Below are 11,783 nucleotides of genomic sequence, written 5' to 3' on the forward strand. Positions count from 1 at the left end.
CAAATATAAATTAAGACAATAACGGTGTCAATGGGTTAAAGCGTTTATCACTCAAAATTTCGAGGATTATTCCAACAATGACAAACCTCGGCAAATGACAATGATAACAATTATGATTTGAAGTTGATTGATGAAGACAATTTAAAGAAAAATCTGTTAATTATTATTTAGGCAAAGGATAATGACACTCACGACATATTTAAAACTTAAATATCCACTCATTAGGTAATTGTTATTACAATTTTCAGTTAGAATAAAAAATAAAATTGTTATTTCATTACTAAACCCTAAATTTTTAAAAGTTAAAATTATTTTTTTTCCAGCTTTTAAAAACCAACATTTCATCCAATTTTTAAAACTTGAAAAGTTTAGATTTCACTCTAAGATTTGTTTAGCTTCTCCGACCATCGGTTGGTGTTTTTAACCCATCTTCTAAGTCTGACAATAAAGGATAACTATCTAATTACCACGAAAGATGATGTTTCATCATGTTATCTAGACGTGACGACGAAGGACGACAAAACATCATCTTTTGTCACGTCTTTTAGACATAACCATAATGATCATCGTCCTTCTTGATGGTTGGGCGACTGTCTTTCATCATCAGATTTGAAAGATGGGAGGAAAGTATCGGTCAATGGTCAAAAAAGCTAAACAAACCTTGTGGTGAAATCTAAACTTTTCAAACTTTGAGAATAAGGTGAAATATTAATTTTTAAAATCTCAAAAGGAAATGATATTAACTTTTAAAAATTTACAGTTTAATAATAAAATAACGATTTTACCCTTATTTTTAACTGAAAACTGTAATGATAATTAACTCATAGGCAAATGTTTGAATTTTTCATCAACTATAGGTATATTTTTAAAATTAAATTAAAACTTGGATAGAAAAGAGTCCTTTGGCCTTCTTATTTTTATATATTGAATACAAATAAATTTATATTGGTACGAAATGCAATCATATATTCAATTATTAATCAATAATTTTTTAATCCATCTTATAATTTTGTTATAATATAAAGTAAAAGCTATGGAAAATATTCATATCATTAATCTTAATATTCAAAATATCATAAATATTTACATAATCATTCTTAATCTTCAACATTTTGCATTGAAACTACAATCAATAGTACAATAATAGTACAAATTATTACCTTTAAGGATAATTTAAATTATAAAAGACAAAAATTTATTGATTATAGAGTTGATTATTGAACCTAACATTTATCTCACTCGATATAATTGGTGTAGTCTAAAGAAATAATTCAATTCAAATAAAATTTTTCATTACCCGAAAGGAAATTAAAAGAATTATTAGGAAACCAATTCCCATTAGTAATATTTTTATAATGTGAAAAGGAGTGAGAAGATACTTTTCAAGAATGACATTTATGATTAACAATTTTTATTACGGGAGATATTTTTTTAATTAAGAAAGCACGTTATTTATGTGATTGGTTGCTTATTACATGATGCAAATTTCATAGCGGAATGATTTATTGATGCTTTTTGATCATACAACAAGGCCTAGAAAGATTTTCTTTTTATTTCATTGATAAAATTATCAATATTCTGATCTGAAGAACCACCATTCGCCACGGCTTTCTTTGCTGCCTCCTTCAAAGAAATAGCCCTCTTCTTCATTTCTGTTGCTGTAGTTTCATTACTCATCTCCATTATACACCTTTCCACTTCCTCTACGCCAAGAGTTCCATTTTCTTCATTTCTTATCTTCACACCAATCTTCAGAACATCAACCAAAAGTTTTGCATCAATGGACTGATCTGTCCAGTGTGGATAAGCAATGACGGGCACCCCAGTTGCGATGGTCTCCAGGGTTGAATTCCACCCACAATGGGTCATGAAGCAAGCCACAGCCTGGTGCATCAATACTTTCTCTTGAGAACACCATTTTACTACCAAACCTCTTTCCTTTGTGTCTTCCAGGAACCCAGGTGGCAGTTCTCCACTTTCCTTGGAAGAACCTTTCTTCGGAGGTTTAACAACCCAAAGAAATGATTGACCGCTGTTTTTTAACGCCATAGCTATGCTGTCAATTTGATTCTGTGTCATTACGATTATGCTGCCAAATGATATGTAAATCACCGATGAAGGTGGCTTCTTGTCGAGCCATTCTATGCAATAATCTTCAGGACTGCACAAATCCATGCTGGCGGCTATGATTTCTTTTTCTCCTTGAAGCGATGGCAGCACTAATGGACCGATAGGAATAATCTTAGGTAGAGAACCCATTGACCTTACTATATCCTTCTCTAGCTCGTTGAATGAATTTCCAAGAATCCATTTGACCTTATCTAACATTTGAACGAAATCTGAAACAATTGTCCTCAAACAAATTTGACTAGAAGGAAGGATGAAGGATGGAAGTTCCTTTGCTAGTAGCATCGGCATACCAGGCAACTCCACGGCGTCGTTCGGGTTTTCTAACGATGGAAATAGATATGGATGCTTAACGTAATTCGAGTAAATGAAGTAGACTGCAGAAGCTTGTATCCAGAGCACTGCACAAGGGATGTCATGTTCTTCTGCAAGTCCCGGCACCCATGGCATAAAAGGGTTGGTAATTATACAGGAAATTTTATTGCATTTGGTCTTGAGTTTGGTAATTAAATTTGAAAGATTCTTCGACCCTATAGTTTGTAAGGATTCAACGAAAGACTCGAGATACTTGTCGCGATCAAATTCATCGCTAAGTCCATCGGAGAAAAACTCAAGGCTGATTGTGGGGGTTTTAGGGGGTTTGGTTTGTTGAGTTACGGAGGCTTTGAAGTGGACCAAGCGGTGACGCTCATTTTCAGTGGTGGCAAGAACTACATGAAGGCCCTTTGATACGAGGCGTTTTGAGAGCCTGAGCATTGGGTTAAGGTGGCCTTGAAATGCTAGTGTCACCAGTAGAACATGAACTTCTTCACCATCCATGGCTTGTTGCAATTTAGAGGAAATCTCGAAGAAGCCACAGAGATATTGGGTGGGACTCCGGAAGTGATGTATATATAATTGTCAATAATTAATTTGACACGAGTAATTATGGGGATTACATATGAATTAACAGATTTATAAAGCCGGTTACAAAGCAAACATTTGCCATATATGATTGTTGCAATAAATTGTGTTAGCATAATTTCTTCGATCAAATAATAGTACGATTTCCTTAATAAATCAAAGTTTAATTTCCTCAATCAATTAACATTTATACTATATACATATTTTTCATTCTTGTATATATACGAACTCTTCATCATTAGTCAATATTTTTCTATTATTAATATGATATTAGAGTTACTAGATTTCATGTTCTACCAAGGATGAGAGTGGGCAATAGAATATATGAAGCATAAGACTCACATTTGCTCCCTATTCTGCTATTGTGACTCATCCAAATAATAGTTTGTGAAATGATATCATCTGACTCAGTTATGTTTCTTTTAACAGTTAAACTGTAAATATTATCACTGAGTCATATCTTTTAAGTCGTTTTTATTATTTCATTTCCAAACTATAATTGGTACATACGCTACCACCTTAAGTTTGATAAGTGGCGGTAGCATAATTTTCTCAATCAATTATAACATAATTTCTTCAATAAATCAATCAAAACTTAATCTCTTTAATCAATCAATAAGGGGTTGATTTCTTCTATCAATTAATGACTTGATTTTCTTCGATTAATAACTTGATTTCTTGGATCAATTAATAGTTTGATTTTCTCAATAAAATATTAATAGCTTGATTTCTTCAATTAACTATAATTTAATTTTTTCAATCAATTAATATTTATGTCATGTTTTTTTTTTTTATTATTGTATAAATATCCCATTTTACAAACTCTACAATATCTAATAAAATATAAAACGGTAATTTTGTATTGCTAACAAATTATATAAGAAAATGGTGGAAAATAATATGGAAAGAAATTATTATCTTAACTTTGTTTGGCTGGTGACTTAGCTGGATAACTTAGGTTAAGGCTACATGGCCATGGACAATTGGACACTGCACAAATGAGAAAGAAAGCAAACAATATCATATCATGTATTTGACAGATTGGCTAACATTTGTCATCACCATCATCCTTGTCATTTCCTTTGATTGGATCTCAACAAATGGGATCTTGGTATGAGTCGAGCCTCGTCCGGCCCCCAAGGCCCAATCAACTAGAATGGCCTGTTGGGCTCAGTTAACCATTTTAAGTTTTGTCTCAAAATTAAAGATTCAGATTTAATTTGAGATACGAATACACATGAGAATGGATCATATCGGATTGGGTCAAGCCGACTCTAACATGATCCATTGTGTTAGCAAGTTTAGCAAGGCGAGCTAGCTTACCAGTATGACAAGACTCATAGCACGGCTAGGGCCCTCTAGGTTCTGCCTTCACAGGCTTTTATAGGATGCCCCATGTGATTTTTACAAGCCAACCCATTAAATTATATCAATTTTTAATTACTTTTGGGTAACATCCTTTGGACTCTTACAGTATTATTTATTGATAAATGTCTTTTGGGTTTCTAATGATATTAAATTATATTTTTTTTAATTTTTAATTATATTTTGGATAATATCTTTTGGGTTCACAAGATATTAATTATTAATATCTTCTCAATTTCTAAAAATTATATTATTAATTTTTACTTTTTTAATAAATCAAATAGTATCGGGTCTCTAATCAGTTTGGACAATCACTAACCTAGTATAACCCATTATAGTAAAAGGTCATTTCGTCTATAAGTCAGACTATAAAAAAGCGCTTAGGTCAGGATTCGGGTTCAATATAACCCATTATAATGACATCTTATTATTTATGTGTAAGTTTATGTTTATTATCTGTACACAATCTTTTTATTTATTTCTTTAATTTATTTATGTGTGATTTTGAAGATCATTCCAAACATTCTTTATACAATACAGAAAGAGAAACAAGTAAGCAGAAATTAATCAATAACACAACACTCAGGCTTCAATAAAGAGAAATTAACCAGTAAAAAACCCTAAATAATGTTTTAGTGTCATGTTCTCAAGCATATCAAGGGTCCCCATTTAATGGAAGATGTATCGTGAAAAGATGACCTTTTGATCTACTTGGTGAAAATTCATGATGCTAGATGTCGAAAAAACTATGTATAAAAGCTTTATATGTGTAGCTATACATGCTCATTTTCAAAACACACCAATATGTTAAACATATATCTTGCTCTGATTCAATCTGAACCTAATTCGAAACGATTTTGATATGATTTGATTCTAATTTATTGTATATAATTTTTCTTATTTCATAAAATTAGAATTCAATTTCAAACTACATTATAATACTATATATTATATAATATTTTGTTAATAATATTCATTCAATTAAGAATTCTTCACTATTTATGACTACCAAGTTTGCATTATTTATTTTCAACTGACGTTAATATATGGCATACAGTTATTTAAATATTAAAGTCAATATTCGGAAAAATATATTTTTGTATGCACGACATCCACCTAAGTTTTATATATTATATGCCTAAATACTTGAAAAAAATACTCATTTTAACAGTTACTGTGGGAGAAAAAGGACATATGCCTTTTAATTTTATAATTATGTATGGTAAAATTAGACCATTAATATTGATCTAAATACTTTTCAGTAGAATACGAAACTCCAAGAAGATTAAACGTACAAGCCATGGATGATTTTATAGGACAAACAGAGACCTTTTTAATTTTTTTTCTATGTAGAAATTACGTACAAGTATTAATTCATGCGGATTACTTAGAATATTTAGTTATTATTTGGTAATATATGTCTACCTCAAGTGCAATGGTGACAAGTCTGTGCTCATTTAGTTTTGGCCAAAAGACTTATTTTCACCCAAGGTTTTGCATATTTTCAAACTTCTAACCATAAGGTTTTAAAAATTTAAATACACATTATTTTGTTAAAACTCTATATTAAGATTAAAGGTAAAACTATCGTTTATCCAAAGTTTATATCATTTTTTTCGTTTTGTTTAAAAAAATAATATTTTTTCTTTACAAAAAGTTTATTAAATAATAGTTTTATCTTTTAATTTTAACAAAATTTTTAATAAAAATGTGAATATTTAAATTTTTAACAGGTAAAAATTTGGGAATATACCAAAAGTTTGGGTGGGAATAAGTGCTTTGACCTTTTTTTTTTTTCTTCCTTGTGGATTTTTTTTTCGTTTTCAGACTAGTATATCTTAGAAATTCCTTCCGTTTACTTTTCAAGTCTAAAAGGATAGCAAGGAAAAGAAAAACAATATTCCAGTTGCCCCGTTGATTAGAAATTCAAAACTACGACAATTTATAATTGGCTAGTAACATTAATTAATTAATTAATCTATTTATACATATTTTAACTATATAAATAAATATTTATTTAAAGTATATTATTATATATTTAATAATTTTAAATTAAGAGAAAATAATTTTTAATCATATAATGATATATTATTTATATGTTTAATTATATATTTTAAAGTGTATATATAAAATATTATCTTATTTATTTTAAATATACAAATAAATATATATTTATATAATGATTTATCATCAATGTATTAGAATACGAGTATATATAATTTTAATGGTAATTAATTAACGTAACTCTGATTAAGATGCCTTGGTTCCCTACCCTCTGGAAGTCAAACATTGTGCTTGGTCCAATACCGAGTAAGAGAATTCCCGTTGTCAAGATGGCTGCCAATTGAACCTGTGAATCCATGCAACTACACGGGATTTTACTTCATATTTTTATATTCATTTATTTCTTATTATTTTCTGCACCTGCTCCCAAATTGGACTCGCAATCTCCTTTCTTCTTAATTTCTTTCATTCCTACTCTAATTTTCACAGCTTTTAGATTGAATATGAGACCTCCTCGTTGTTTCCTCAGCAGGAAAAATCGTTTGTTTCAACATACAAAGTATGAATTCTCTCTCGTTGGTTTGAATGGATGATGTTAAATTCCACCAATACACCGTAGTCAAAGAAAAACTAGTCAACAACTCACCAAACAAGCTACCACTATAAATAGCACATTAGATTCTCTTATCTGCATAACAAAAGCTTTTTGCTTGTTTCTTTCTCTTCGAAGCTGCAAAAATGACAACTACACCAAAATCTCTCAGCTTATTTTTGCTTCTTCTGTCGCTAAATTTTATTTCCCTTGAGATTGAAGCTCGTCCCTTCAATATCCTGTTCCCACGGAGCTCCCCAAGTGAAGTGGATGATGGTTTTTTCGATGGATTAGCTCTAGGAGCCATCAAGCAATCTGGCCCCAGTCCTGGTGAGGGACACAAGTTCATTGACAGTCATACTTTAGGCGGCATTAAGGAGTCGGGTCCGAGCCCAGGTGTAGGTCACCAGTTCACTGACGCTGACACTCTTGGAGGCATTAAACAGTCGGGTCCCAGCCCTGGCCAAGGACACAAGTTTATCAATGAAAATATTCTTGGAGGCATTAAGGACTCGGGTCCTAGCCCTGGCGGAGGACACAAGCTCATTGACAGTCATACTCTGGGAGGGATTAAGGACTCGGGTCCGAGCCCAGGTGTGGGTCACCAGTTCACTGACGCTCACACTCTCGGAGGCATCAAACAGTCGGGCCCCAGCCCTGGCGAAGGACACAAGTCCATCAATAAAAATACTCTTGGAGGCATTAAGGACTCGGGTCCTAGCCCTGGCGAAGGACACAAGTCCATCAATAAAAATACTCTCGGAGGCATTAAGGACTCGGGTCCTAGCCCTGGCGAAGGACACAAGTTCATTAATAGTCATACTCTGGGAGGGATTAAGAACTCGGGTCCCAGCAGCCCTGGTGAGGGCCACAAGTTTGTTGATAGTCGAACTCTTGGAGGCATTAAGAGTTCAGGTCCCAGTGACCGTGGTGAGGGACACTAAAGTACCATCGGAGGACACTACAGGAACCATTCTTTCACAAAAACTTGATATAATTCTATTCATTATTCTTCTCAGTTTATCGGTTTATTGATTTATTCATGTAATTTTCTTTGTTCAATGGTCTACCCTTAGAACGATGCTGTCAGGATGACCATACAATACATGCAATGCTACAGATGTAAAATGTTAATACAAATACACATAAGAATAAAGATTCCTGTCGTTTTAAATAAAAATCATATGCACCTAACACTTGTTTGTCTCAACTCTCAAGTTGCATAATCAGATGAGCATACCTGTGATTAACGCTGTACAAGTCTCAAAAGAAAGAATTAAATAAGTACCAAGTCAAATTTAACTCTTATAATTATCACGTGTAAAATTAAATTTAAGATAAAAAAATATATATATATATATATATATATATATATATATATATATATATAAATATATATAAATATATATATATGTGAAAAATATTTTATATGATTTGAGCCTTTAAATTTTAATAATTAGTTTTTGAGACGTTGTTATCTCAGAGTTTATATCATTGGTTGCGAAGTATAATAGTATATTAGAATTCTAAATATAAGATACGAGACTTATATCTAACATTAAAACTATAAATTTCTAAAATAAGATTTATATGATTTTGTTTTAATTTGTGATTCTCTCAAAATTTATATCACATACTAATATATTATTGTCAAATAATTTCTTAATGGATAATTATATGCCATTTTAATAATAAAAGTTTATAAAATAAATAAAATTATAAGAGGTTGATAAAAATAACCATCGGTGATTTTATAATTTTTTTTAAATAAAATTATATATATTTATTTTAAATATATAAATAAATATATCCATATAAACAATAAATGCGTAGGTGAAAGTCAAAGAGTTCGCAATGCATGGGCGTGGGGCACCTTCCCGGTGACTAGGAAAGTGGAGACGTGCTCAACGCATATTCTTTCTTCTATTGGCTGCCGCTTAATTTCTACAGAAATCAAATTTTGACTCGCTGGGATTTGTCTCAAGTCAAAGCTTACTGTGGTTCATTGAAAGGAGTCAAACCTTATTAAATTTCTCTAAGATTTTCATTAGCTCCACTAATTTTGAAAATTATTATGAACCTGTACTAAAATTTGTTAAAAATTAGGTGTATCTTTAACATTTTGTGAAGTAAATTAGTGGATCACAATTTCCAAATCAGTCAATTTTGCAGCACAGCTACAGATGGGAAAATCATCTAAAATTTTTCAAAATTTCAAAAGAAAAAGCATGAGAATTTGGAAGTTAAGACTTCATCACCAATCTCACTTACCAATTCTCCAAATTCTAAAAACCCAGCTTCAAAATCCACGTGCACTATTAGTAGAAGAAGAAAGTAGGTGATTCAATAAAAAACAATATTATGTGTATAATTTTATATATAAATAATAATAATTTATCATCGTATAATTAAATAATTAAAAATTAAACATAAAATAATATTTAATTAAATAATAATATATAATTATTTGTATATAAAATTAGATACATGATTATATTGTTCAACCAAAACTCGTGTCGAAACGAAGAGACCATGAACACAGAGTTAGGCAGGAGAAGTTGGAAATATTGTGCATTTGAGAATTTCTAGTCATCCCTCCCTGTCCATAGTGCTTCTTTTCACTTGGTCTTCTTTTCGTGTTTGAACATTAAACCTCAAAACAAAAACTATTCTACGTTAAATAACACTATAAATAAGGTACCCAGCTCATCATTTTTTACGAACCCCTTACTTGAAAACATTCTCCATTATATTTTCCATTTTCTCCCATGGCTAGAGAACTAAAAGCCGTCAGCTTCTTGCTTATTATTTTCCTTATTCTATCGCTTGGATCTGTGAATACTGAGGCCCGATTGATGAATACGTTGAAAGTGGATGCTTCAAAGGTTAAAAAAGAAGGTTTTGTTAAGGGACTGTCTCTTGGAGCAATTAAGGAATCGGGTCCGAGTCCTGGTCAAGGAAACCAGTTCACTGACTCAAGAGGTGCTCAGGGAAGTATTAATTAATTGGCATTTATTCTGCTTCAGCTTCAAGCCCTCGAGATGAACACCAGCTCGTTGCTGCGTAAATGAACTGCAGAGTGCACACCAGTAATATTTACACATAAAGATGATAATAAATTTCTTTATAATGTGTTCATGGTAATCGCATGTAACTTTTACCGTTTATCCATTTAGAGAATCTTCTCAAGTTATAAGTAATTATACATATTTCTTTTTTCCTTTTTCTTTGAAGAATTTAAGCTTGTGTTAATTTTCGTGATACTCAAATAAATTTTGTTGTTTCTTCAACATCTTTTGTTTTCCCCCTTACAAAGATATTAATGTATAACAATTGAGGATCACCATATAAATATATCAGTAAGATACACAATACTACAAAATTTATCCTATTTCTTATACAATCTATTATACAGTAAAATCATAATTTTAATAACTGGATCGAGCTTTAATCAGGTTAATGAATTGGTTTGGGTTAACCCCACTCTTATCAGTTATACCAGAGATTAGACTGGTGAACTATTAGGGGTAAATTTATCTCTTGTATTTTGCTTAGAGGTCAAATTGACATATACTTAGGCAGACTTTGTTGCTTTCATTTTATAACGGGATTAAAAGGATTTTTTCACATGAAAGTATAGAAAGAAGGTGAGAGAGGAGAGCTGCAAACCTAAAAAACCCTATTGGCAGGCCACACAATGTTGATTTTCTTTAAGACAACTCTTTTTGTCATTAATCTCACCATTTCCAACTTCTGCCAACACCATCTCGTGTTGATATCATCTTTGAAAGATTCTCTTGACGTTAATCTAATCATTTTCAGCTCCTCTTAACATAAATCTTGTCACTTTCAATGACTCATTTACCTTGCCTTTGTTCCTTTGAACCATAGTCGTTCCAGTGGTGATGTAAATGTTCTACGTTCCACACTCAGGGATCTTTGTTCAGTCTAGCAGCTCTAAGTGGTAGGTTCCAAGCTGCAATACTTCTCCAATCTTGCAAGGGTCTTCCTAGTTGAGCCCCAGTGCGCTACCATTTATGACTTGTTCTTATAAAGAATATAATTGAGAAAACTTTTATAAAGAAAAAAAAGTGAAGCAAACATATATTCAATGGTATGATCACTTGTTCTTACTTCCACCATTTACATACTTGATGTCATAAGGCACAATAAATCCGACCTATTATGCACGTTTAACAGCTTTACATATGCGGTACCTCTAGCATTACATTCATTTAAAAATTTATATATGTATATTTAATAGTTTTACATATGTGGTACCTCAAACTTAATTATTATACACATTTAGTAGTTTATGGCAAATGTATTATGTTGAATGTGGAAAGTCTAACATCAACTCTTTAGTTTATGTGTGTTGATTTACATATGTAATATCAAATTTCATTCCTTATACAACATAGAAAGAAATAAGTTAGTAGGACTAAACCTTACACTCAAATAAGGAGTTAAATTTTGGGTGAATCTACTTAAGATTTTTCATAAGACCAAAATTTGTCTATACATTTTAAAGAAAAATTGGTTGAATTTAGACTAATTTTAATGAAACTTTCCATTCGGCAAAATGGACAAGCCTTTGTTGACTTGATTCGATCAACACTCCCTATCAACTAAACATTTTTTTTTTAACATCTATCTTCTTTTATGACCAAAATTATGAATTTCTATTTTCCGTTTGTTGATTAGATTCGATCGACACTTTTTATTGACTATCTTTTTTTTTTCTATATTAATTTTTTTATGGCCAAAATCATGGGCTTTGGGTCAAAACCAT

General features: G+C 31.4%; 2 protein-coding genes across 2 annotated transcripts; one reads left to right on the plus strand and one right to left on the minus strand.

Annotated features, from left to right (window-relative positions):
- Nucleotides 1–1,533: 1,533 nt before the first annotated feature.
- Nucleotides 1,534–2,946, minus strand: LOC123211119 (UDP-glycosyltransferase 84B2-like). The gene has a single exon (XM_044629661.1). It carries the CDS (start codon nt 2,944–2,946, stop codon nt 1,534–1,536), a length of 1,413 nt encoding a protein of 470 aa, XP_044485596.1.
- A 4,151-nt stretch (nt 2,947–7,097) lies between these two features.
- On the plus strand, nt 7,098–8,201 carry LOC123229765. The gene has a single exon (XM_044655711.1). It carries the CDS (start codon nt 7,138–7,140, stop codon nt 7,933–7,935), a length of 798 nt encoding a protein of 265 aa, XP_044511646.1. The 5' UTR covers nt 7,098–7,137; the 3' UTR covers nt 7,936–8,201.
- Nucleotides 8,202–11,783: the final 3,582 nt, after the last annotated feature.

This window comes from Mangifera indica, chromosome 1 (genome assembly GCF_011075055.1).
Source record: "Mangifera indica cultivar Alphonso chromosome 1, CATAS_Mindica_2.1, whole genome shotgun sequence".
Taxonomy (NCBI): domain Eukaryota; kingdom Viridiplantae; phylum Streptophyta; class Magnoliopsida; order Sapindales; family Anacardiaceae; genus Mangifera; species Mangifera indica.